Genomic DNA, 26,785 nt, shown 5'->3' with positions numbered 1-26,785 from the left:
GACGGGCCAGTGGCCTGGGCAGCCATGGGCGGAGAGAAGCGCTGCGGTTTGCCCCGAGGGGCGGCTTGCACCGCTGCTCTGCTCGCGTGCTGTCCCATCTCAGTCCTGACGGAAAGTGAGGGGCACAGCGCTGGCGCTGCTGGAGCTGGGGGGCACGGGGACGCGTCACAATGGGCCCCGCTGTGACCCGCTGCCCCGCCCGCGTGGGGCCCCCGGCAGTGCTCAGCTCTGCTCAGGGCTGCTCAGTTCCCCAGTCTGCGCTGAGGAATGGATATATTATTGCAATTATTTTATTAAATCGCTATAAAAGAGGGCAACGGAAGCATAAAACTCAGAAATTGGAAATACGTGCTTCACATCAAGGCTGAGCTGCTCTGCAGGGGGGTTCAGGATTTCCCTGGTGAGTTCACCAACTAAAGCTGGGGTTGGCGTTTGCAGTTAGGGTTATGGATAGGGTTAGGGTTAGGGCTTGGGTTGCGGTTGCGGTTGGGGTTAGGGTTAGGTTTAGGGTTAGGGCTAGCATAGGGTTAGGGTTACGGTGAGGGTTAGGGTTAGTGTTGGGCCTTAAGTTGTGGTTAGGGTTGGGCTCAACGTTTGATATTAGGATTGGGGTTAGTGTTGGAATTAAGTTTTGGTTTAGGCTTAGGGTTTGGGCTGGGGTTGAGGTTACTCTTGGGTTTAGGGTTGTGATTAGGGTTAGGGTGTGGGTTGGGGTTAGGGTTGGGTTTAGTGTTGTGATTGTGGTTGGGGTTGCGATTGGGGTTCTGGTTTGGTTTAGATTTAGAGTTAGGGTTGGAGTTGGGGTTGGGTGTAGGGTTAGGATTGTGTTAGGGAGCTGGGGAGCACAGCCGCACACCACCAGGCAGAGAGAGAGAGAGAGAGCAATCCCGGGACTTGTGGGGCTGATCTTCCCCTCTGAGCGCAAAGTCCTCTGGGGTATGCTGCTCTTCTTCCCTTCTGAGAACCAGGTATCCACAAAGTTGTCAGTACATGGAACTGGAGTAAGAACTCTTTAATCCCCCATGCTTTGTATGATGGTGTGGTGTGCAATACCTGATAAGAAAAATCATAAAACCATGGCATTCCGCGCCTTATTCCACATTAGTACATCATGCTTAATATATACATATACATGTATGCAAACAAACAATAATGAAAATGCATTATGCACATACATCTACATACATATATATACATGGAATTACTGACTGCAGCTCCCCCAGCGTCAAATTCCCTTGTGGTACACACTGAACATCCCCATCTTTCTGCATCACCCACCAAGTGGACCCAAGTCCCTGAGCAAAAAGAGTTCCATGAAGAGATTTGCCCTTCCCAGAGGCTGGAGGGACCCAAACCGCTTTTTCCAGCATGCTCTTTACATGTACCACAGGGACCTTGTCTCCCTCTACCGTATGTAGGGAGCTGGATTGGGTAGGACCATCTTGACTGACCGATCCTCGAGTGTTGGCCAGCCAGGTGGCTTCTGCCAAATGCTTCTCCCAGTTCGTAAATGTTCCACCACCCACTGCTTTCAGCATAGTTTTTAACAACCCATTGTATCGTTCAATTTTACCAGAAGCTGGTGCATGATGGGGGATATGACAAATTGTCATGGTTTCATGATTTTTGGTTATCAGTATTCCACATCACAACATCAGTGCAGTGTACTGGGAGTTAAGGAGCAAATGCTTTAGTTCCGGGTACCTGTCTGGAAGAGAAGAAGAACTACGTTCCCCAAGAGCCTTTTCGAGTACTGTTATCATTCCTGCTCAAGGGAACAGATATAAGGGCGCAGGTCATCTGACTTGTCCCTCTTCTCGTCTCGCCGTGTTCCCTGTCGGATCGGCTCGCTACTGCTGCGCCCGACTGCACGCAAGGCTTCAGTATTAGTGTAAGGCCTTTGGCTCTCGGACAATCTTTCTCTCAATTATTGTTGATTTATATTGTATTATAGTGTGTTATCTTACATTCCGATACTATATTTAGTAAATTAGTTTGTTTCTCCTCAGATCGTTGCCGCTGTTTTTAATTATTTTGGGGTCCCCTGTTTCCCTTCCTGGAGGCGCGGATTTTGCGAAATCCCTCCACCCCACTAGTCGCGGAACCGGGCCGGACCAGCCCTTAAACCGTTGACACAAATCCACATAGTGCCACGATCTTTGGCCCAAGTATTGACAAGAGAATTTTTGAAATGAGTCCCATTATCGGATTCAACTCTTTCTGGAGTGCCATGTCCCCACAGGATTTGCTTCTCCAGACCTAATATGGTGTTTCGGGCAGTAGCATGGGGTACTGCATGTGTTTCAAGCCACCCAAGTGGTTGCCGCCACCATGGTAAGCACATAACGCTTACCATCGGGAGTTTGTGGCAAGGTGATGTAATCAACCTGCCAGGCCTCCCCATATTTATACTTTTGCCATCGCCCTTCCCCCCAGAGGGGTTTCATCCTCTTGGCTTGTTCAATTGCGGCACATGTGTCACAGCCACGAATAACCAGTGCAATAGCGGCTGTAGTTAAGCCCACAAAATTCCTCAACATAATGTAAAATCCTGCCACAGAGAATACATTCAGAGAGACTGAAAGCACAGTAACTAAGCTGGCATCCTGAACACGCATCAGGAACTGGGAAGAGCACTTGGAAACCAGTCCAAACATCATATTGTCTAGTAAATTAGCCAGGATGTATAGGAACCAGGCAGCTATCTCCATCAGTGCCCTGCGGCAGGCCCAGGGTGTGCTGCTGGAGCCGGCACGCTGTCCCTGCTCTGACCCCTCACTCTTTTGTTACCAGGCAACTGCGTTGCTGTCTGTTTCTCTTTGTCCAAGCCCTTGCGTCTACAGCCAGCCAGGGACTTGGAGACACAGCGGGAGCACATGGCAGGGGAAGGTCTTCCCCCCGAGCTGGGACCTGCTGGCATAGGAAGCCCTCCAGCCTGGAGACGAGCTCCCTCAGAAAGGACTTCCTGCACTGCTTTCACATAGATCTTTCCATTGGGCTCAGCACCTCTCACTGTTATAATCAAGGAAGGAGAAGCAACAAGATTGAAAGAGAGTCCAAGGCTGCATTCAATGGGCCATAGCGCTAGGGCATCTCATCTGGAGTGGTCACGGTAATGGCTCTTAGGATCTTGGCTGAACTGCGGGTTCACATTTCAAATCAGGACAGGAGCGGTAATGGTAAATCCCAGGGCTTAAGACCCCAAGCAACACGCAATGAGAACAGTCCCGGGAAAGAAGAGGCAGAAAGCCTAACCAGGAAGACAGTGCGCCAAACCCAGGTGCCTGTTGTGTGTCTGCACCTCTCTAGGGTGCTGTGCCACACTCCATGCCCCTCCCCTGGCTTTCCTGCATGGCTGCGCTTCAGAGGAAGGCCACTGGCATCAGCTTCTGACCAAAAGGAAACAAGAAATACTTGAAGAGCATCTCTTTGGAGGAAGATCTGTGCACAGCCAACCATAGACTTCTCCTCTTCAAGCACAGTTTCTTCAGTTTGCCTTTCTGCTGCCACAGTGTTGTGCCATTTCTGCAGTCAGCACAGATCGGCAGGGTCCTTTCCTCTCTCCTCCATCACACACACGCCTTCATGCATCCCGATTTACAGGCAGGCACCCACACCACAGCTCACAAAAGGTTCTCACCTGCGGAGGCTTTCCGTTTCCCCCCTTGCCCACCATCACTCGATGGACGTGCAGGCTCCATCCCTAAAACAAAATACAATTTGCTGATTTAATAGAAACCAGTAGCCAGGAGCAGTACTGTCCTGTTAGCCCATGTCCACCCCAAAAAAAGCAAAAGACACCGTTGTACAGCCAAAACAGAATCACAGCGTCATAGAATCACAGAATCATAGAATGGCCTGGGTTGAAAAGGACCTCAAAGATCATCCAGTTGCAACCCCCCTGCCACGGGCGGGGTCACCAAGCCCTAGACCGGGCTGCCCAGAGCCACATGCAGCCTGGAAACCGATGTTTAAACTGCAGTGCACTTACAAAAAGCATTACCGGTCTCATTCCTGCTCAGATGGCAGCAAAGGAATCCCAGCCTGCCCGACAGCTCTGCATTCTGCAGAGCAAAGGTGGATCAGCATACAAAACGCGATCAGGTCAAAAAGTTGAGACACATCTTTGTTGCCTCTCAAATGAATGCACTCAGCTCTACGCATCACCATTTGTACGCAGACTTCTGTCTCACTCCAGTCATCAGCTGCCGCTGTCGGCCTCTCTAATGCTTCCACAGTGACTTACTTGACATCCCCTGCAGCACTGCACCCGCTCCGAAGTAACACTCAAAATTCGTTCCTCCATACTTCATGACAGAGGACCGAAGAAGCTCACTTGTGCGTGGTGGTAAGGACGGTTCGTCCCCGTCGCGTCCCTCTGTGGCCCCATCACGTCCCTCTGTGCGCTGCAAGGCACAGTTGGATCTCTGGCAGCCTCCTGGCTGCTGCTCCCAAACGCAGGGAACCGCGCCATGCCGCTTCTGAAGAGGGAAAGGAAGAAATGGTGGTGGGAACGGGCACCCAGGGCCTGCAGAGATGTTCCAGATCGTGCTAGAGATGGGATATCAGGATGCTGAGGCATTAATTATCACTAAGAGAAAAGACAGCCTGAGCCGTGCCCATGCCATTAAGCCGGGCTGTCAGGAGTGAGCGCAGAATCCAAGCGGTTATTGAGGTCACAAAGGTCCAGTAGGGCTCCCCCTGCTCTATCCCTTCCCTTAACAATGAGAAAAAGTGAAGGGCCAAATCAGGTCCCCGCAGTATAGAAAGAAGGGCTTCATAGCAAGAAAAGAGAAAGCAGCTTCACAAGGTAGACATAAGGGGCAAATAGAGATGGTTTACGTAGAGAGTATTAGAAAACAAGGGATTCCAAGCACTTTCACAGGCGCTAGGTCCGGAATAACAAGGAGAATGAAGGCCATAAAGATAAGGACCGGAGAACAGGTCGAAAACATTTGACAGGGAGGTGATTAGATGTCTGAAGTGCAAGCTGAAAGCGGTTCGGGGGCTGCCCCCCCTTCGGGGTCAGAAGTTTGCAGCGAGGAAGACTCCGAGCATTCGCGAGGAAGACTACGAGCCTTCATCATCACGACCTACTACGCACGCGCAAGGGGGGGAGGGACTGCATGCTAATGGGCTCTCGGGAATGTAATGAATATGTATCCGAATTCCTGTCAACTGCTGATTATGTATTAGCTCAACCTATATCTACAGCACGATTTCTCCTGACGGTGTGCAAGCTAGGTGGAACGATCCCCCTTGCACCAGGGTGTACGCGCGTCACCAATAAACACATACCTGCTCTATATCCTTACTGGCTATAGGGTCTGATTTCCGCACGTCAATTTGGCACCCCAGGTGGGACCCACTCTGTTCGGCTGCAGGACCGGCTGAGAGAGGGGACACCTTTGGCGCGCCCCAAGATTTCTTGGAAGGACTCCCTTCCTCACCCGATCACTGCGGGGACAGACAAGGACCATCCATTAAGGCGGACCAGGTATGTGTATAGAAAAGGGGGAACGTGTAAGGCGTGAGGAGACATCCTACGCAGGGTATGAAGGAGCGTGCCTGCTCCCCCCCCCCAGAGTACGTGAGCTCACTGGTTAGGTTTCTGGCTGGGGTAGGAAGACTCCTTGGGGAGTTCCTACAAAGGGGACCTGTAAGTCATACGCAAGGAAAGAGCAACAGCTCTCCCTTAGGTGATTGGTAACAGCAGGGGATTTTGTCAAATGATAGCGTGGACTCTCCTGGAGATAGTAGTGGGAGTTATAGGTTGTGTTCTTGTTATCACCATCTGCTGAGTGTTCGGTACCGTGTATCTAATCATTTCAGGTCAAGCTGACTTTCGGAAAAATCTTAAAGTTTGCAGCCGATCGACTAATGTACTAGTGTTATTAAGATTCCAGCTAAGGGACATCGTCAGCACTGTGTATTATGTATAAACCATGGCTTTTGTTCTAAATGTCAGAGTGAGTGTGGTGTGAGTGAGACGTGTTCCATTCAGGAAGTGAGTGTCAGTCCATTTATGTAGCACCGTGTTCTGATTGTGGGGAAGAGTGTAAAGGAAGGTGCACAGGCTTCTGTGAGATCTGTTTCCAAGTGTTTATAACTGAACAATATCACTACACAGTGTTAAGGGCTGTTTGTGGAAACTTTGAGGAAATTAGGAATCAATAAGAATTGTGTAAACATCATGGGAGGCTCCCAGGGGAAGGAAATTCCCAAACAAACCCCTTTGGGATGTGCATTGGCACATTGGTGGGATATTGCAGGGGAACCTGGAGGCACCCTGAGTAAGAAAACTTTAATCAAGTATTGCTATCAATGGTGGTTAATATATAAGTTAGAAGATGATGAGAAGCAGCATCGGAATGGGACCTTAAACTACAATGCCTTCTTACATTTACTGTTATTCTTAAGGAGAGAAGGTAAATGAAGTAACATGAACAGTTTTTAGAATTGAGTGCTCTAATCACGAGACTAAGTACTGAGTGTTTGTGGAAACTGAAGAACTGTATTGTTTAATTTGTGGGTTCTGAAGGGAATGGGACAAACAGTTTTGATGGTATAAGTCAGTGTAATTGTTAATGGTATACAGAAGCTTGATTGAGGGTATGTGGAAATGTAACTGAGGGTATGAAGTGGACAAAGGAAAAAGGGTTAAAGATGAAGTGAGTTTATCTGCACTGGCATGAGAGCAGCCCCCCCGCACCATTCCCCTGCGAGCAGAACTCTCGGAGTGAGAGTGCCTGGAGTCAGAGACTGCTGTTGCAAACAGCATTACTTGCGAATGGGGGGAGATGGAGAGGATGGGGTACTGGCAGTGAGAATAGCCTTCATGTGCAGAGATCTAGGAAACCCAAAGTTCCAGTGTTAGCACTGGAAATCTCTGGAGAGGAGGAGGTGAAACTGAAATGTAATGTTAGTACTAGTACTATGTTAGTACTAGTACTAATGTTAGTACTAGTACTTTATGTAATGATGAGAGTTTGGAAAGTGAAAAGTTTGAGAAGGACGCAGGCTGAGGAAGGCAAAGATGAGCAAGGTGTAACAGGGATGTCAGAACCAAAGAGGGTGAGCAATATGAAGAAAAAGAATAATTGAGAAACAGAGATAGTAAGGAAATTGGAAATAGCAACAGCTGTTACTGTTGCGGTGCTAAAGTAGAGTTGTAAGACCCAGAGGTCCCCTTAGAAAGAGGTAAAGGGAGGGGCCTGGAAGAACCCACGGATGGTTCCACCCCTGCAGGACTGCAAGCAGTGTGCAAACTGCGGGGAAATGAGACATTGGTGGAGAAATCCAACCGTCTCTGATTGCAAACAGCTGAATGATGGGAACCTGGGAAGTTATTCCTAGCAAATCCACTGGTTAAATTGCAGCTAGGAGAGCAGGATAAAGAGGTGTATTTTCTGGTGGGTATGGGTGCCTCTTACCACCCATAGATGATTTTGCAACAGTAGTAGGAGCTACTGCCCAACAAGAAAAAGCTTACCTTTTGGGATCAACTAAATATGGGCTGAGAAAATAAGTAGGAATACATCAATTCCTGTACATGCCACGTTGTCCAAAATCCGTTACTCTGGCAAGACTTATTAGAACAAATGGATGCAGAGATTAAATTCAATAAAACTGGAGCTAAGTGTCAAGCAAGATTAACTGATTGAAAATTGTAAGTCTGGCTTTAACACAAACTGGGAAACACAATGGTGTACCCCCAGAAGTTAAAGAAATCTGAAATAAAGTATGCTTAGGAGTGTAGGTACCAGGGATGCCTGGTAGAGACAAAATGCAGCCCCAAGTTAAAAGCAAGAGCTAGGGCTAGCCCAGTCAGGGTAAAGCAGTGCCCTTTGAGGATATGCATCTGTAGAAGGATAAAAGAAATAATAGATAACTTTTGGATTTTGAATTACTAATTGAATGTGAATCCAAATACAATACTCCAATCTTGCCGATGAAAAATTGGATAGCAAGTGCTATCGTTTAGTACAAGATTGGAGGGCAAGTAATAGAATTGTTGAATGCATGCACTCCGTGGTGGCAAATCCATACACTTTATTAATTAAGTTAGGGAATGAGTAGGTGGAGTTTACCTTCTGGGTTTGGAGGATGCCTTTTCTGCCTAGTTTGGCCAAAGGAAGCCTAAGGTTATTTGCCATTGAATAGGAGAGCCTCAATTCGGGACAAAAAGACTCAGTAAACCTGGACAGTGTTACCCAGGGTTGTGAGAACAGCCCAATGATTTTTGAGAACGGGTTAACTCGTGAGCCTGAGGTTTGGGTTCCTCCAACCCGCGGTGGAACTTCACTGCAGCATATGGATGCCACAGAAACAAAGAGGACTGTGTGCAACAGACTGTGTGTGTGCTGAATTTCTTTGTTTAAATGATTATCAAGTTTCTCAACAGAAGGCACAAATAACCCAACGGCAAGTGACGTATCTGGGATAGGAGATTACAGCTGGACTTGGAACCTTAAGGACTGCCAGGAAAGAAGCCATCTGCCAAACCCCTGAGCCACAAAGTGCCAAGGAACTCCGTACATTCTCAGGAATGACAGGAGGGTGCCAGCTGTGGATACACAGCTACGGACTGTTGGTAAAGCCCCTTCATGAAGTAAGTAAGAGATGGCCAGAGTGGTTGAGGGCGGTGGCTGCACCAGTGCTCAATATTCAAGAACCTGGTAAATTTACACTAGGCCAAAGAATAACAGTTTTAATATCTGATACAGTGTCTGCTGTATTGGAGGTAAAAGGGGGGCATTGGCTCTCACCCTCAGAGGTTCCTGAAATACCAGGCCATCCTGGTACAGCAGGATGACACAGAAATAACTGTAACTAATATTGTCAACCCAGCATCTTCCCTTAGCGGAACTCCTGGAGAACCAGTATTTCATGACCTCTTTGAAACAACTGCGGCTATGGACTGTTACCAGTCGGACCTGAAAGATGAATCCTTAGAAGATGCAGAAGACACCTGGCTTACTGATGGAAGCAGTTTTGTGAGACAAGGAAACCGTAAGGCAGGATATGCAGTAACTGCTACTGACAAGGTAATCAAAGCACAACCATTACCTGTGGGGACTTTCTCTGGGAAGGCTGAAATAACTGCCTCGACAAGAGCCTGATATATATGGACAGATGCTAATTATGTATTTGGGATGCTACACGCTCATAGCACCATCTGAAAAGAGCAAGGAATGCTCACACACAAGGAAAAACAGCATAATGTAAATCTACCAAAGAGCGTGGCTATTATACATTGTAAAGAACATCAGAAAGGGAACACTGTACAGGAAACTGGAGATAAGATGGTGGATCAGGTGGCTGAACAGGTAGTTGAAGAAGGCTTTAATTCCAGACCGTAAACTTAAAATTTCTGAACCTGAGTCAAAACCTGTAAAATATTTTAAAGAGGATAGCAATCTAATTAACGATTTAGAAGGAAGAGAGCAGGCTGACAGATGGACACGTTGTTTTGCCCTTTGGTATTTTATGGAAATTGGTTCTAAGGGAGGATAAGAAAATGTATTGGGCAAACAGGACAGTACAAAGTACGATCCTAGTACCAGGAAAGGGGTTCAAGTGGGCCTATTGAGAAAGAGAACCTTCCATGGCAACAGTGACAAATTGATTTCTTGAAACTCGCAAGAAAAGGGGGGTATCGCTGTATGTTGGTACTAACTGATACCTTTTTGGGATGGCTAGAGGTATTTCCCTGTAGGACTAATAAGGCTCAGGAAGTAACGAAAATGCTGTTACATGCTGTTAATTCCAAGGTTCGGGGCTCCTGTAGCAATCTCATCAGATTGAGGCCCACATTCTTGCCAAGGTGGTCCAACAAATAAGCACATTATTGGGAACTGATTGGCAACTGCACACACCTTATAGACCTCAGTCAAGCGAACAGGTGGAAAAAATGAATCACCTGATCAAATCACAGATAGTAAGACTTGGCCGAGAGGCTGGGATTCACTGGCTGCCGGCACTGCCTTTGGCATTTCTGAGAATTCAGACTAAACCCCGAACCAAGGACGGATTAAGCCCACGTGAGATTCTTCATGGGCGACCTTATATTGTACAAAAGGAAATCTCTATGCAGGTGGGGGATAAGGTGTTGAGTGAATATATGGTCAGCTTGGCGAAGCAATTAAAGAAAATTGAACAAACAGCATTCGGTGCCAGGGCACGAGGCCTAGATGGTCCAGTGCATGATGTATTGCCAGGCGACTATGTTTATGTTAAATCTCTCTCAGATTCACCTCTGGAACCAAAGTGGGAAGGACCCTCCCAAATTCTCCTGACCACCCATACCACTGCCAAGGTAGAGGGACTTACACCGTGGATACATCACACCTGCCTGAAGAAAGCACCAGGACCACAGCGGACAGCAGAAGAGAGCGGACCACTGAAAATCAGGATCCAAAAGCATGTATAAGATTTTGATAATAGTCAGTATGATTGGAGCAGTAGTCACAGCTTGGCAAGAGAATAGCTACTTAAAAATAACTGATAAAATTGGCCAGGCTCTCAACAAATCTTGTTGGATATGCACTGCCTTCCCCAGAGGGGAGGGAAAAGTGCCTGTTTATGGGATAGTGGCACTAAATTGGACCATTCCAGATTGGGTAGAACACTGGAAAGTGTAAGTTTGGGATAGAAGACAAGTCACAAAAGGGACCTAAGTTTGATTTACTAGCTATTAACTTTACTAGATCTATCTTTGTAGACAGAAAAACTGATGGTAAAGGTGGGGTGGGGGTTGGATGACAGGCACTTGACAGGCATAGGGTGTAGTTGGGAATATGGAAATTCTGGGGCAGTATCAGGGATCAGTGAAGCTGGAAGGTGGAACCAAGGTGAGGGGTGTGATCCTAGGATCAGTAAGGAGTCACACTGGGTCTCAGATAAGAACATACTCGGAATTGTAGAGATGGGAGCATCATTCACTCATCAGGAAAATATGGCCAGGCCATGTAAGTTACCTCATGGATACTGGTGGCTATGTGGAGACGGCCAGGCACGAAAGGCATTACCTTTAAATTGGACAGGGACTTGTACTACAGGATACTTAATAGCCCAGACCACAGGTGCATGAGGAAATCCCTTGGGGACTCCTGAGGACCCCTTGAATTAGAAGTAAGCGTACATACAACCCCCTAGCTATATATAACAAGGGATACCACAGCTTTCTGAGAGCTCTTATCCCGGCTCTAGAAAAAGCTATAGTAAACATCTCTGCAACTCTGGAAATTGTGGAGAATGCCACAGCAGATGCATTACAGGCAAGCCAAGAAGAGGTATCCTCCTTATCCAAAGTAGTACTCCAAAATAGAATGGCATTAGACCTATTAACAGCCAAGGAAGGAGGGGTATGTACCATAATAAGTCAGAGTTGCTGTGCTTACATCAATAAGGATTTAAGAACTGAAACAGATTTAAGGAAAATTTGGGAACAGACGAAAGTCTTGCATAGGACAAGTCAGGATGACACCAACTGGAAGGAAGATTTATGGACCTTGCTTACTAGTTGGCTACCAAATCTAGGATGGTTAAAGCAGCTCTTCCTAGTTTGTATCATCTTAGTACTGATTGTTGGTTTTCTGATTGTTGGTACTGCGTGATGATAAAGCGCTCTGCCTGCCTGTGCCGAAATACGAGAAAAGAATACGAGATATGGAAGAAACATGAGCTAAGGTAAAAGGTGGAAAGTGGGACCTATTTTGGGACACACAGAACAGATTAGAGAATCTAGCAGGTAGAAGTCCTGCTAGATTATAGAAAAGGGGGGAAATGAAGGACAAAATCAGGTCCCTGCAGTATAGAAAGAAGGGCTTCATAGCAAGAAAAGAGAAAGCAGCTTCACAAGGTAGACATAGGGGCAAATAGAGATGGTTTACGTAGAGAGTATTAGAAAACAAGGGATTCCAAGCACTTTCACAGGCGCTAGGTCCGGAATAACAAGGAGAATGAAGGCCATAAAGATGAGGACCGGAGAACAGGTCGAAAACATTTGGCAGGAAGGTGATGTCTGAAGTGCAAGCTGTAAGCAGTTCGGGGGATGTCCCCCCTTCAGGGTCAGAAGTTTGCAGCGAGGAAGACTCCGAGCCTTCGCGAGGAAGACTACGAGCCTTCATCATCATGACCTACTATGCACGCGCAAGGGGGGGGAGGGACTGCATGCTAATGGGCTCTCAGGAACGTAGTGAATATGTATCTGAATTCCTGTCAACTACTGATTATGTATTAGCTCAACCTATATCTACAGCACGATTTCTCCTGACGGTGTGCAAGCTAGGTGGAACGATCCCCCTTGCACCAGGATGTACACGTGTTACCAATAAACACATACCTGCTCTATATCCTTACTGGCTATAGGGTCTGATTTTCGCATGTCATCCATTGACCCCAATGCCCCCGCTGCCTCCAGTGCTTCCATCGCCCCCATAATTTCCCCCATTGTCCCCAACGACCCCATTGCGCCCTCTGTCCCCGCAGGTACCTGGAGTCACGAGGTCTCCTGGGGGGCGGTGGTCCCCCACGAGTGCCATCACTGCCGACGCCGGAGGAGCGTGACGCCGAGTACGTGCGCTGGGCGCTGGGGGGGTGGGCAGGGCGCAGCGGGCACGACGCACCCATGGTGGCCCTGGAGGCGCTGCTGGCGGCGGGGGACAGCTGGGAGGAGCTGTGCGCCCGCGCTGTGCTGCACGGCGGCGACAACGACTCCACTGGAACCATCGCCGCCGGCTGCTGGGGGCTGCGCTGGGGGCTGAGCCGCGTTCCCCCCGGCATGCACCGCCACCTTGAGTACCGCCAGCGTCTCTGCCACGTCGCGCACCGCCTGCACGCGCTGGCCTGGGGGCACTGAGCGCTCCTTCGGCAGCATTCGGGACACAGCCGTGGCCACAGTAAACGTGCGCTGCAATGTCGCCGTGTATTGGTGTGCGTCCGCAGCGCCTGACCCTGCGGCCACGGGGTGGCTGCTGCCCCCCGCACAGCCCTGCGTGGCAATGGCCGTTGTCATCCTGGTGGCCATCCCCATCCCCATGCCGGTGACCAAGACCACACTGCTGGCCATCCCAATCCCCATGCTGGTGGCATAGTGCTACCCCATAGCATTGCCCCGTAGCACTGTTCCATAACGTCACCCTAGAGCACTATGCATAGCACTGCCCCATAGCATCACCCCAGAACGCTGCTCCATGTCACCCCTTAGCATCAACCGATACCATTTTCCCATAATGTCACCCCATAGCACTGCCCCGTAGCGGTGCTCCATTGCGTCACCCCGCTGCACCACCCAAAACTGTCACTCCGTAGCATCGCCTCATACCATTACCCCATACAATCACCATATAGTGCTGCATTATAGTGCATCCCCATGGCATCACCCCAGAGTGCCGTCCCATACTGCTGTCCCATACATCACACCACAGCGTCGCCTCATAGCATCACCCCATAGTGCTGCACAATAGCATCACCCTATAGCATCACAACACAGCACTGCCCCATGGCACTGTCCTGCAGTGTCACCCCATATTGTCACCCCAAAGTGCTGCCCCACAGTATCATCCCATAGTGTCACCCTGTAGTGTCACTCCTAGGGCTAGGAGTTATGGGGTTAGGGTTACAGGTTACGGTTAGGGTTAGGGTTAGGGTTAAGATTAGGGTTGGGGTTGGGATTATGGTTAGGGTTAACACTGGGGTTGGGGTTGGGGCTGTTTTTTGGAATTGGTTAGGGATAAGATCTGTCAGGCTTAGGGTTTGGATAACCTGAAGAGTAAGAAGGAAATGCACAGGCAGTGCAATCAGGGACCGGTACTGTGGGAAGAATCAGTAGAATCACTCAGGTTGGAAAAGACCTGAAAGATCATCGAGTCCAACCACAATCTAACCATACTACCCGAAGGAAGCCATCAATCTGTGTATCCTTCTGGACAAAACGCCCAGCACACAGCTGGACAAAAACAGAATGCAGTGGGTGGCAAATGGCTGATGGACTGGGCCCCAAGGGTTATGGTAGGTGGGGTTTCCATCCGGCTGGCAGCCGGTCACTGGCGGGGCTCCCCAAGGCTCCGTTTTAGGGCCAGTTCTCTTTCCTATTTTCATCAATGCCTTGCATGTAGGAACAGAAGGTGTTTTGCGCAAGATTGCTGTCAGTACTGGACGGGGAGGAGTTGTTGGCTCCTGTCGCTGAGGGTGGAGAGAGAGGCCTTGCAGGGAGATCCAGCCAAACGGAGAGAGCTGGGCGACCACCAAGCACACGGAGTTTAACAAGACCATCAGGAAAAACGTCTTGACAGAAAGGGTTGTTAAGCACTGGGATGGGCTGCCCAGGGAGGTGGTTGAGTCACCATCCCTGAATGTGTTTAAAAGCCGTTTGGATGTGATGCTCAGGGACGTGATTTAGCAGAGGGTTGTTTGAGTTACGGTAGTATGGTTAGGTTGCGGCTGGACTCGATCGTCTTTAAGGTCTTTTCCAACCTGAGCACTTCTATGATTCTATGACTCTAAGAGCAAGTGCCATATTCTACACCTGGGAAAGGGCAACCCCGGCTGTACGTACAGACAGGAGTTGCATGTCTTGTGATTGGACAGAAATCTCCCCAGTCTAAGCCAGGAACGGATCTGTACTGGGGATGCGGAGAAAGGGGTCTTGATTTTGACAAGTTGCCTGTGGAAAATTAATTTTATCATTAGATATTTGGCATTACAAGAACAGAGACAGCCTTCAACACATCTGACGAGGGAGGAACAGCACTCACACAAACAACAAGCAAGCCACCAGAAATAAGCAGAGCAAAAACACTCTGGGAAACCAAATACAAATCTATTTTCAAGAGAATCTTTAGCTTCTTGCCGTAGGAGCTGATGGAGCCTCCCATCACTTGAATTGTGGAGGCCACTTCAGAAATTCTATGTCAATCAGGTCCAACGCTGAAGTACAACTATAGGAGTCCATGTTCCAAATTCTTGAAAACCGGATTATGGATGTCAGCTGTGGATGCCCCATCCCTGGAGGCATTCAAGGCCAGGCTGGATGTGGCTCTGGGCAGCCTGGTCTACTGGTTGGCGACCCTGCACATGGCCGGGGGGCTGAAACCAGGTGATCTTTGAGGTCCTTCTCAACCCCCCTGCCACCCTATGATTCTGTGAGACAAGCCGGTGTCGAGGAAGCCCCTAGCCAGGAAGAAGTCCAGTGCAAAGGGAAAAGGACTGCTAGGGGGCCAGGGGCTCACTGTGTTTTAGAGACCGAGAGATGTGAAGCTTGGAGATGCCCTTGCAAATAAAATCATTTACGCAGGGAGACCTGCAAACGAGATGCCTTTGCTAACCAGAGACTTGGGAATGAGGTGCAGGAATTGATGTATTCCTACTTATTTTCTCAGCCCATATTTAGTTGATCCCAAAAGGTAAGCTTTTTCTTGTTGGGCAGTAGCTCCTACTTACTGTTGCAAAATCATCTATGGGTGGTAAGAGGCACCCATACCCACCAGAAAATACACCTCTTTATCCTGCTCTCCTAGCTGCAATTTAACCAGTGGATTTGCTAGGAATAACTTCCCAGGTTCCCATCATTCAGCTGTTTGCAATCAGAGACGGTTGGATTTCTCCACCAATGTCTCATTTCCCCGCAGTTTGCACACTGCTTGCAGTCCAGCAGGGGTGGAACCCTCCGTGGGTTCTTCCAGGCCCCTCCCTTTACCTCTTTCTAAGGGGACCTCTGGTTCTTACAACTCTACTCTAGCACCGCAACAGTAACAGCTGTTGCTATTTCCAATTTCCTTACTATCTCTGTTTCTCAATTATTCTTTTTCTTCATATTGCTCACCCTCTTTGGTTCTGACATCCCTGTTACACCTTGCTCATCTTTGCCTTCCTCAGCCTGCGTCCTTCTCAAACTTTTCACTTTCCAAACTCTCATCATTACATAAAGTACTAGTACTAACATTAGTACTAGTACTAACATAGTACTAGTACTAACATTACATTTCAGTTTCACCTCCTCCTCTCCAGAGATTTCCAGTGCTAACACTGGAACTTTGGGTTTCCTAGATCTCTGCACATGAAGGCTATTCTCACTGCCAGTACCCCATCCTCTCCATCTCCCCCCATTCGCAAGTAATGCTGTTTGCAACAGCAGTCTCTGACTCCGGCACTCTCACTCCGAGAGTTCTGCTCGCAGGGGAGTGGTGCGGGGGGGCTGCTCTCATGCCAGTGCAGATAAACTCACTTCATCTTTAACCCTTTTTCCTTTGTCCACTTCATACCCTCAGTTACATTTCCACATACCCTCAATCAAGCTTCTGTATACCATTAACAATTACACTGACTTATACCATCAAAACTGTTTGTCCCATTCCCTTCAGAACCCACAAATTAAACAATACAGTTCTTCAGTTTCCACAAACACTCAGTACTTAGTCTCGTGATTAGAGCACTCAATTCTAAAAACTGTTCATGTTACTTCATTTACCTTCTCTCCTTAAGAATAACAGTAAATGTAAGAAGGCATTGTAGTTTAAGGTCCCATTCCGATGCTGCTTCTCATCATCTTCTAACTTATATATTAACCACCATTGATAGCAATACTTGATTAAAGTTTTCTTACTCAGGGTGCCTCCAGGTTCCCCTGCAATATCCCACCAATGTGCCAATGCACATCGCAAAGGGGTTTGTTTGGGAATTTCCTTCCCCTGGGAGCCTCCCATGATGTTTACACAATTCTTATTGATTCCTAATTTCCTCAAAGTTTCCACAAACAGCCCTTAACACTGTGTAGTGATATTGTTCAGTTATAAACACTTGGAAACAGATCTCACAGAAGCCTGTGCACCTTCCTTTACACTCTTCCCCACAATCAGAACACGGTGCTACATAAATGGACTGACACTCACTTCCTGAATGGAACACGTCTCACTCACACCACACTCACTCTGACATTTAGAACAAAAGCCATGGTTTATACATAATACACAGTGCTGACGATGTCCCTTAGCTGGAATCTTAATAACACTAGTACATTAGTCGATCGGCTGCAAACTTTAAGATTTTTCCGAAAGTCAGCTTGACCTGAAATGATTAGATACACGGTACCGAACACTCAGCAGATGGTGATAACAAGAACACAACCTATAACTCCCACTACTATCTCCAGGAGAGTCCACGCTATCATTTGACAAAATCCCCGCTGTTACCAATCACCTAAGGGAGAGCTGTTGCTCTTTCCTTGCGTATGACTTACAGGTCCCCTTTGTAGGAACTCCCCAAGGAGTCTTCCTACCCCAGCCAGAAACCTAACCAGTGAGCTCACGTACTCTGGGGGGGGGGGGAGCAGGCACGCTCCTTCATACCCTGCGTAGGATGTCTCCTCACGCCTTACACGTTCCCCCTTTTCTATACACATACCTGGTCCGCCTAAGGATGGTCCTTGTCTGTCCCCGCAGTGATCGGGTGAGGAAGGGAGTCCTTCCAAGAAATCTTGGGGCGCGCCAAAGGTGTCCCCTCTCTCAGCCGGTCCTGCAGCCGAACAGAGTGGGTCCCACCTGGGGTGCCAAATTGACGTGCGGAAATCAGACCCTATAGCCAGTAAGGATATAGAGCAGGTATGTGCTTATTGGTGACGCGCGTACATCCCTGGTGCAAGGGGGATCGTTCCACCTAGCTTGCACACCGTCAGGAGAAATCGTGCTATAGATATAGGTTGAGCTAATACATAATCAGCAGTTGACAGGAATTCGGATACATATTCATTACATTCCCGAGAGCCCATTAGCATGCAGTCCCTTCCCCTTCTTGCGCGTGCGTAGTAGGTCGTGATGATGAAGGCTCGTAGTCTTCCTCGCGAAGGCTCGGAGTCTTCCTCGCTGCAAACTTCTGACCCCGAAGGGGGGGCAGCCCCCGAACCGCTTTCAGCTTGCACTTCAGACATCTAATCACCTCCCTGCCAAATGTTTTCGACCTGTTCTCCGGTCCTTATCTTTATGGCCTTCATTCTCCTTGTTATTCCGGACCCAGCGCCTGTGAAAGTGCTTGGAATCCCTTGTTTTCTAATACTCTCTACGTAAACCATCTCTATTTGCCCCTTATGTCTACCTTGTGAAGCTGCTTTCTCTTTTCTTGCTATGAAGCCCTTCTTTCTATACTGCGGGGACCTGATTTGGCCCTTCACTTTTTCTCATTGTTAAGGGAAGGGATAGAGCAGGGGGAGCCCTACTGGACCTTTGTGACCTCAATAACCGCTTGGATTCTGCGCTCACTCCTGACAGCCCGGCTTAATGGCATGGGCACGGCTCAGGCTGTCTTTTCTCTTAGTGATAATTAATGCCTCAGCATCCTGATATCCCATCTCTAGCACGATCTGGAACATCTACTGCAGGCCCTGGGTGCCCGTTCCCACCACCATTTCTTCCTTTCCCTCTTCAGAAGCGGCATGGCGCGGTTCCCTGCGTTTGGGAGCAGCAGCCAGGAGGCTGCCAGAGATCCAACTGTGCCTTGCAGCGCACACGAGGGACGTGATGGGGCCACAGAGGGACGCGACGGGGACGAACCGTCCTTACCACCACGCACAAGTGAGCTTCTTCGGTCCTCTGTCATGAAGTATGGAGGAACGAATTTTGAGTGTTACTTCGGAGCGGGTGCAGTGCTGCAGGGGATGTCAAGTAAGTCACTGTGGAAGCATTAGAGAGGCCGACAGCGGCAGCTGATGACTGGAGTGAGACAGAAGTCTGCGTACAAATGGTGATGCGTAGAGCTGAGTGCATTCATTTGAGAGGCAACAAAGATGTGTCTCAACTTTTTGACCTGATCGCGTTTTGTATGCTGATCCGCCTTTGCTCTGCAGAATGCAGAGCTGTCGGGCAGGCTGGGATTCCTTTGCTGCCATCTGAGCAGGAATGAGACCGGTAATGCTTTTTGTAAGTGCACTGCAGTTTAAACATCGGTTTCCAGGCTGCATGTGGCTCTGGGCAGCCCGGTCTAGGGCTTGGTGACCCCGCCCGTGGCAGGGGGGTTGCACCTGGATGATCTTTGAGGTCCCTTTCAACCCAGGCCATTCTATGATTCTGTGATTCTATGACGCTGTGATTCTGTTTTGGCTGTACAACGGTGTCTTTTGCTTTTTTTTGGGGTGGACATGGGCTAACAGGACAGTACTGCTCCTGGCTACTGGTTTCCATTAAATCAGCAAATTGTATTTTGTTTTAGGGATGGAGCCTGCACGTCCATCGAGTGATGGTGGGCAAGGGGGGGAAACGGAAAGCCTCCGCAGGTGAGAACCTTTTGTGAGCTGTGGTGTGGGTGCCTGGCTGTAAATCGGGATGCATGAAGGCGTGTGTGTGACGGAGGAGAGAGGAAAGGACCCTGCCGATCTGTGCTGACTGCAGAAATGGCACAACACTGTGGCAGCAGAAAGGCAAACTGAAGAAACTGTGCTTGAAGAGGAGAAGTCTATGGTTGGCTGTGCACAGATCTTCCTCCAAAGAGATGCTCTTCAAGTATTTCTTGTTTCCTTTTGGTCAGAAGCTGATGCCAGTGGCCTTCCTCTGAAGCGCAGCCATGCAGAAAGCCAGGGGAGGGGCATGGAGTGTGGCACAGCACCCTAGAGAGGTGCAGACACACAACAGGCACCTGGGTTTGGCGCACTGTCTTCCTGGTTAGGCTTTCTGCCTCTTCTTTCCCGGGACTGTTCTCATTGCGTGTTGCTTGGGGTCTTAAGCCCTGGGATTTCCCATTACCGCTCCTGTCCTGATTTGAAATGTGAACCCGCAGTTCAGCCAAGATCCTAAGAGCCATTACCGTGACCACTCCAGATGAGATGCCCTAGCGCTATGGCCCATTGAATGCAGCCTTGGACTCTCTTTCAATCTTGTTGCTTCTCCTTCCTTGATTGTAACAGTGAGAGGTGCTGAGCCCAATGGAAAGATCTATGTGAAAGCAGTGCAGGAAGTCCTTTCTGAGGGAGCTCGTCTCCAGGCTGGAGGGCTTCCTATGCCAGCAGGTCCCAGCTCGGGGGGAAGACCTTCCCCTGCCATGTGCTCCCGCTGTGTCTCCAAGTCCCTGGCTGGCTGTAGACGCAAGGGCTTGGACAAAGAGAAACAGACAGCAACGCAGTTGCCTGGTAACAAAAGAGTGAGGGGTCAGAGCAGGGACAGCGTGCCGGCTCCAGCAGCACACCCTGGGCCTGCCGCAGGGCACTGATGGAGATAGCTGCCTGGTTCCTATACATCCTGGCTAATTTACTAGACAATATGATGTTTGGACTGGTTTCCAAGTGCTCTTTTCAGTTCCTGATGCGTGTTCAGGATGCCAGCTTAGTTACTGTGCTTTCAGTCTCTCTGAATGTATTCTCTGTGGCAGGATTTTACATTATGTTGAGGAATTTTGTGGGCTTAACTACAGCCGCTATTGCACTGGTTATTCGTGGCTGTGACACATGTGCCGCAATTGAACAAGCCAAGAGGATGAAACCCCTCTGGGGGGAAGGGCGATGGCAAAAGTATAAATATGGGGAGGCCTGGCAGGTTGATTACATCACCTTGCCACAAACTCCCGATGGTAAGCGTTATGTGCTTACCATGGTGGCGGCAACCACTTGGGTGGCTTGAAACACATGCAGTACCCCATGCTACTGCCCAAAACACCATATCAGGTCTGGAGAAGCAAATCCTGTGGGGACATGGCTCTCCAGAAAGAGTTGAATCCGATAATGGGACTCATTTCAAAAATTCTCTTGTCAATACTTGGGCCAAAGATCGTGGCACTGTGTGGATTTGTGTCAACGGTTTAAGGGCTGGTCCGGCCCGGTTCCGCGACTAGTGGGGTGGAGGGATTTCGCAAAATCCGCGCCTCCAGGAAGGGAAACAGGGGACCCCAAAATAATTAAAAACAGCGGCAACGATCTGAGGAGAAACAAACTAATTTACTAAATATAGTATCGGAATGTAAGATAACACACTATAATACAATATAAATCAACCATAATTGAGAGAAAGATTGTCCGAGAGCCAAAGGCCTTACACTAATACTGAAGCCTTGCGTGCAGTCGGGCGCAGCAGTAGCGAGCCGATCCGACAGGGAACACGGCGAGACGAGAAGAGGGACAAGTCAGATGACCTGCGCCCTTATATCTGTTCCCTTGAGCAGGAATGATAACCGTACTCGAAAAGGCTCTTGGGGAACGTAGTTCTTCTTCTCTTCCAGACAGGTACCCGGAACTAAAGCATTTGCTCCTTAACTCCCAGTACACTGCATGATGTTGTGATGTGGAATACTGATAACCAAAAATCATGAAACCATGACAATTTGTCATATCCCCCATCATGCACCAGCTTCTGGTAAAACTGAACGATACAGTGGGTTGTTAAAAACTATGCTGAAAGCAGTGGGTGGTGGAACATTTACGAACTGGGAGAAGCATTTGGCAGAAGCCACCTGGCTGGCCAACACTCGAGGATCGGTCAGTCAAGATGGTCCTACCCAATCCAGCTCCCTACATACGGTAGAGGGAGACAAGGTCCCTGTGGTACATGTAAAGAGCATGCTGGAAAAAGCGGTTTGGGTCCCTCCAGCCTCTGGGAAGGGCAAATCTCTTCATGGAACTCTTTTTGCTCAGGGACTTGGGTCCACTTGGTGGGTGATGCAGAAAGATGGGGATGTTCAGTGTGTACCACAAGGGAATTTGACGCTGGGGGAGTGCAGTCAGTAATTCCATCTATATATATGTATGTAGATGTATGTGCATAATGCATTTTCATTATTGTTTGTTTGCATACATGTATATGTATATATTAAGCATGATGTACTAATGTGGAATAAGGCGCGGAATGCCATGGTTTTATGATTTTTCTTATCGGTATTGCACACCACACCATCATATAAAGCATGGGGGATTAAAGAGTTCTTACTCCAGTTCCATGTACTGACAACTTTGTGGATACCTGGTTCTCAGAAGGGAAGAAGAGCAGCACTACCCCAGAGGACTTTGCGCTCAGAGGGGAAGATCAGCCCCACAAGTCCCGGGATTGCTCTCTCTCTCTCTCTCTCTGCCTGGTGGTGTGCGGCTGTGCTCCCCAGCTCCCTAACACAATCCTAACCCCACACCCAACCCCAACTCCAACCCTAACTCTAAATCTAAACCAAACCAGAACCCCAATCGCAACCCCAACCACAATCACAACACTAAACCCAACCCTAACCCCAACCCACACCCTAACCCTAATCACAACCCTAAACCCAAGAGTAACCTCAACCCCAGCCCAAACCCTAAGCCTAAACCAAAACTTAATTCCAACACTAACCCCAATCCTAATATCAAACGTTGAGCCCAACCCTAACCACAACTTAAGGCCCAACACTAACCCTAACCCTCACCGTAACCCTAACCCTATGCTAGCCCTAACCCTAAACCTAACCCTAACCCCAACCGCAACCGCAACCCAAGCCCTAACCCTAACCCTATCCATAACCCTAACTGCAAACGCCAACCCCAGCTTTAGTTGGTGAACTCACCAGGGAAATCCTGAACCCCCCTGCAGAGCAGCTCAGCCTTGATGTGAAGCACGTATTTCCAATTTCTGAGTTTTATGCTTCCGTTGCCCTCTTTTATAGCGATTTAATAAAATAATTGCAATAATATATCCATTCCTCAGCGCAGACTGGGGAACTGAGCAGCCCTGAGCAGAGCTGAGCACTGCCGGGGGCCCCACGCGGGCGGGGCAGCGGGTCACAGCGGGGCCCATTGTGACGCGTCCCCGTGCCCCCCAGCTCCAGCAGCGCCAGCGCTGTGCCCCTCACTTTCCGTCAGGACTGAGATGGGACAGCACGCGAGCAGAGCAGCGGTGCAAGCCGCCCCTCGGGGCAAACCGCAGCGCTTCTCTCCGCCCATGGCTGCCCAGGCCACGGCCCGTCCCCAACCTCAGCCCTCATCCTCTGCGATGGAGGAGAGAAAGCCCTCCTGCCCTGCTGAGGCCAAGGAGAAGGACAAACTCCCCCAGGAGCCCACTGCTGTGCCGCCCGGTGAGTGAGGGTCCCCGCAGGGCTGGGGGGGGGGTGGGGGGGAAGTGCCCTCTGCACAGTGTGGGGGCTGCGTGGGGCGGCAGAGGGCAGAATTTCCTCCTCGCTTTGCTCTGGGCTCCTCTACACCAACCCTGAGGGCAAACCTTAATCCTAACCCCAACCCAGCCCCAACCCCAACCCTAATCCCAACCTTAATCCTAACCCCAGCCCTAACCCTAACCTGAACCCCAACCCCAACCTTAACTCTACCCTTAGCCCCAACCCCAAACTCAATCCTAACACTAACCACAAACCCAACCTTAACTCTAACCCAACCCCACCCCCACCCCCAACCTTAACCCTAATCCAACCCCAACCCTAACCTCAATCGTAACACTAACCACAACTCTAAACCCAGCTCTAATTCCAATCCCCCTCCTACCCCCAATTCCAGCTCCCCCCTTGGATGCCCCTGGGCTGCCCATGTGTGCTGTGGAGCGTTACGCGATGGACAACATTGAGGCCTTTCTCCGGAGCACAGAGGTGACAGCGGCCGCTCCCATCACGGCGGTCCCCCATCCCCCCCCAGGCCCATTGCATCCGCAGGAGGGCTGTGCCCCCTGGCCCCACCCCCCCGCTCACGCTCCCCACGCTCGCTGGCAGCCTCAGAATGAGGAGAAGAAGATGAAGTTCCTGTGCAGCATCCGCACCATCTGCGGCTCCGCAGCAGAGAGGAACACGGTGCAGGAACTGCGCATCTTCTGCCGCCGGAACGAACTTGTGGAGAACATCATGGTGAGGGGCGGTGGGTGCTGGAGGGGGGGCAGTGGGCGGCTCCTCTCCTCCCAGTGCTGGGAGCACTGCATGCCTGATGCCATCCCGCTGTGCTGCAGGTGCTGCTGGCAGAGGAGCCGCGGAGAGAGCTGAGCTCCGAACTGCGGCTGCAAGCGGTAGCCGCCATCACCTCCCTCAGGTACTGCCCCACGCCGGGATGGCCCCACAGCATTCATATGGCCCCAGACTGCCTGTATGGCCCCACAGTGTCTGCATGGCCCCACACTGCCTGTATGGCCCCGCAGCCCTCGGGGACGATCCTGGCAGTACTGGGCTGCTGCTCTCCCCCTTTGGGGCGGGGCAAAGGGCCGAGGGGGTCCTGCAGCACTGCTGGGCCTCAGCTCTAACACTGGCCATAACCTAACCCTAACCCTAACAACCTAACCCTAACCCTAACAACCTAACCCCAACCTGAACCCCAACCCCAATCTGACCACAGCAGCTCTCAGGACTCCCTCTGCCCCACACACCTCCATGGAGGAGGGGTTCCTCCCAGCACTGCCCCCCCTGCTCTGCAGAGTGCTGCCCATGGGGGGAATCCACTCCCCATCCTGCAGCACAGCACTCCCAGCGCCGCTGTCCCTGTTCTTGCAGCAAGGTGGAGGGGGCTCTGGAGGAGAAGATCCCTCTCTTTGTTGTGTGCTTCCGGAGCATCTTCCTGCTTCCCTCAGAGCAGGACCTGGACACAAACCTTTACTCCAAGGTGGGTGCCGGGGAGCTGCAGGACCCCCCTACCGTGCAGAACAGGGTCTTGCCATGCATCCCCCGTCCCCCTCCCCTCTAATCTCCCTCCACCCTGTCCGTTCTGCAGACCCTGAGGGCTCTGGATGAGATGCTGCACTCATTGGTGTTCATTCACCCCAGCGCCAGCATCGGAGAGGAGCTGAAAGACGTCTTCCAGGTGAGCCTTGCCCATGGGGAGCACACAGAGGAAGGAGTGTTCCCCCCCCATCCCCACCACCCCAAAAACCTTCTGGGGTGATCCAGGGGACCACAGGGCAGAGCAGCACCTCCTCTTCCCACAGGTGCTGCTGCCCTTCACCTCCTTGCAGAGCTCGACCGTGCGCCAGAGGGCAGTGGGGCGCATCTGGAAGCTGACCCATTCGCTGGCACATTACTGCCAGGAGAAGGTAAGGGCCCGACCCCCATAATGTGGAGTCTTTGTCTCTCCTTTTCCACGCTCTGCCCACTCCGGGGGTGCGCTCAACTTTCTGCTCTCCACGTACAGCCCCGTCACTCCTCGGAACAATCCCCATCTGCCAGCTATGACGAGCTCCGCCTGCCCGTGCTGGGGCAGCTGGTGGGATGCCTCATCCTGTGCTGCGCTTTTGTCCAGGAGGACAAAACATGCCGCTGTGCTTTGAGCGCTCTCCGTCACCTCTACAGATTTGTCCTGTGGAGAAGCCGTAAGGCAACGGCTGCTGACCTCTGCGTCAGCTGCCGCTCAGAGCAGTGAAGAACCCCATGGTGTTGGGGAGCTTTGCCGCACGGCCCCGTGCTTGGGGTCGGGGCAGCTGTCCAGCTCCCTGCAGGGCAGCCACTGCTCACGCACCTGCGCCTTGCTCTCCTTTCCAGGCTGGGAAGGGCAGCTGGACGAGCAGGGGAAACTGGAGCAGTGGGAAGCCGACCACGAGTTCTCCCTCACCTGGACCACCAACACCACGGTCATTTTGCTGGTGAGGAGGGATTGTCGCGCCAGGACTCATGGGCGCAGGGGGTGGGGGGAGCATGGCTGACATCCTTCCCCCCCTCTGCGTTCATTCCTCCCCAGCGCTTTGAGAAGTACTTCCACTCTTCAGAGAAGACCTGATCTCATCCTCCTGGCGCTGCAGGGCATGAGGGACTGCAGCAACTACAACACCCAGGTGGCTTCCACCTTGATGGCCATCCTGACGGTTGACTTCAACCCTATGCCCAATGATGTGAGAAACTGGGAGCTGCTTGCCAGGGGGCTGAGCCCATGGGAGGTGGGGGTGGGGTTGGGTTGGGTTGGGTCCTGACGGTTAGAACGGGGTTGGGTTGGGTGCAGGAAGGCTGTGTTGGGTTGGGTTGTCCTGCACTGGCATCGGTCTGATTTGAGACTTCAGGGCGCTTGGTCCCTCCTGGGGACGCCTGGAGTGAAGTTCTGCTGTCCCTGCAACCCTTCCAGGTGCAGCGCATCGTGACTGGCCATCCACAGGAGCAGGAAGCTGATCACAGAGGAGCAGGCACTGAGGACCATCCGCAGCAGCTTCACCTCACTAGCTGCCGCCAACCCTCGCGCAATGACACTCAGCCTGCTGCGCTGCTCCCCCACCTGCGACAAGTGCGCTGCCCCCGCCCCCCGCAGAGGGGGACCCCCACCCCCCAAGGACAGGGACCTCCACCCCACGTGGATAGGGACCCCCATCCCCACACGGAGAGAGGCCCCCACTCCACACGGAGAGGGAGACCACCCCCCATGGGACCTTCACCTGTGGTGCAGAGGGACCCTCACCCCACACATAGAACAACACCCACCCCATATACAGAAGGACTCCCACCCCACTCAGAGAGGGGCTCCCGCTGAGGACAGCTCTGTGCCGCAGGGACATATGGGAGCTGTGGGAGTTGGCGCTGTCCTCGGTGGATGCGGTGCCAAAGATGGTGCAGGCGCTGCTGCATCAGCTGGAGACCGTGCCGCTGGGCCAGAAGACCGAGGATCGGCGTCCTTCACACGGCCGTGAGTTTGGACATCCTCTGGGAACACTCTCCCCCCCACCCCCCCAAACCCAGGAGAGCAGCTCAGTGCTGAGTGCTGTCCGGGTGCTTTCCGCAGGCGGCCACGGCACTGCATAAGCTCCTGCAGTACCTGGAGCTACGGCCCACAGGTGCGACTGGTTTTCCCGGAGCTCTTTGTGGTGCTCATCATCCAGCTGGTGTCCGCCGGGCCGCTAGCTCCGCTGGAGATCACCGCCATCACAGAGGACCCATTCCGCCCATC

The 26,785-nt window shown here is 50.9% G+C and overlaps 1 protein-coding gene across 1 annotated transcript; it reads left to right on the top strand.

Moving 5' to 3' along the window:
• Nucleotides 1–22,759: 22,759 nt before the first annotated feature.
• Nucleotides 22,760–25,621, top strand: LOC107049479. The gene is made up of 9 exons (XM_040654794.1): nucleotides 22,760–23,010; nucleotides 23,444–23,532; nucleotides 23,653–23,784; nucleotides 23,883–23,962; nucleotides 24,418–24,526; nucleotides 24,635–24,724; nucleotides 24,849–24,953; nucleotides 25,052–25,229; nucleotides 25,399–25,621. Exons 1-9 carry the CDS (start codon nucleotides 22,806–22,808, stop codon nucleotides 25,557–25,559), a joined length of 1,149 nt encoding a protein of 382 aa, XP_040510728.1. The 5' UTR covers nucleotides 22,760–22,805; the 3' UTR covers nucleotides 25,560–25,621.
• Nucleotides 25,622–26,785: the final 1,164 nt, after the last annotated feature.

Source organism: Gallus gallus, chromosome 34 (genome assembly GCF_016699485.2).
Source record: "Gallus gallus isolate bGalGal1 chromosome 34, bGalGal1.mat.broiler.GRCg7b, whole genome shotgun sequence".
Lineage (NCBI taxonomy): Eukaryota > Metazoa > Chordata > Aves > Galliformes > Phasianidae > Gallus > Gallus gallus.
Note: the sequence above shows the minus strand (reverse complement) of the source record. Positions and strands in the feature narration are given on the sequence as shown.

What these genes read in the sequence shown, in the direction of transcription:
- LOC107049479 (XM_040654794.1), top strand. Translation starts at nt 22,806, where the DNA reads ATGGGACAGCACGCGAGCAGAGCAGCGGTGCAAGCCGCCCCTCGGGGC. An exon ending in GCCGCCATCACCTCCCTCAG is followed by an intron (nt 23,963 to 24,417) that starts GTACTGCCCCAC and finishes CTGTTCTTGCAG; the next exon opens with CAAGGTGGAGGGGGCTCTGG. An exon ending in ACACAAACCTTTACTCCAAG is followed by an intron (nt 24,527 to 24,634) that starts GTGGGTGCCGGG and finishes TCCGTTCTGCAG; the next exon opens with ACCCTGAGGGCTCTGGATGA.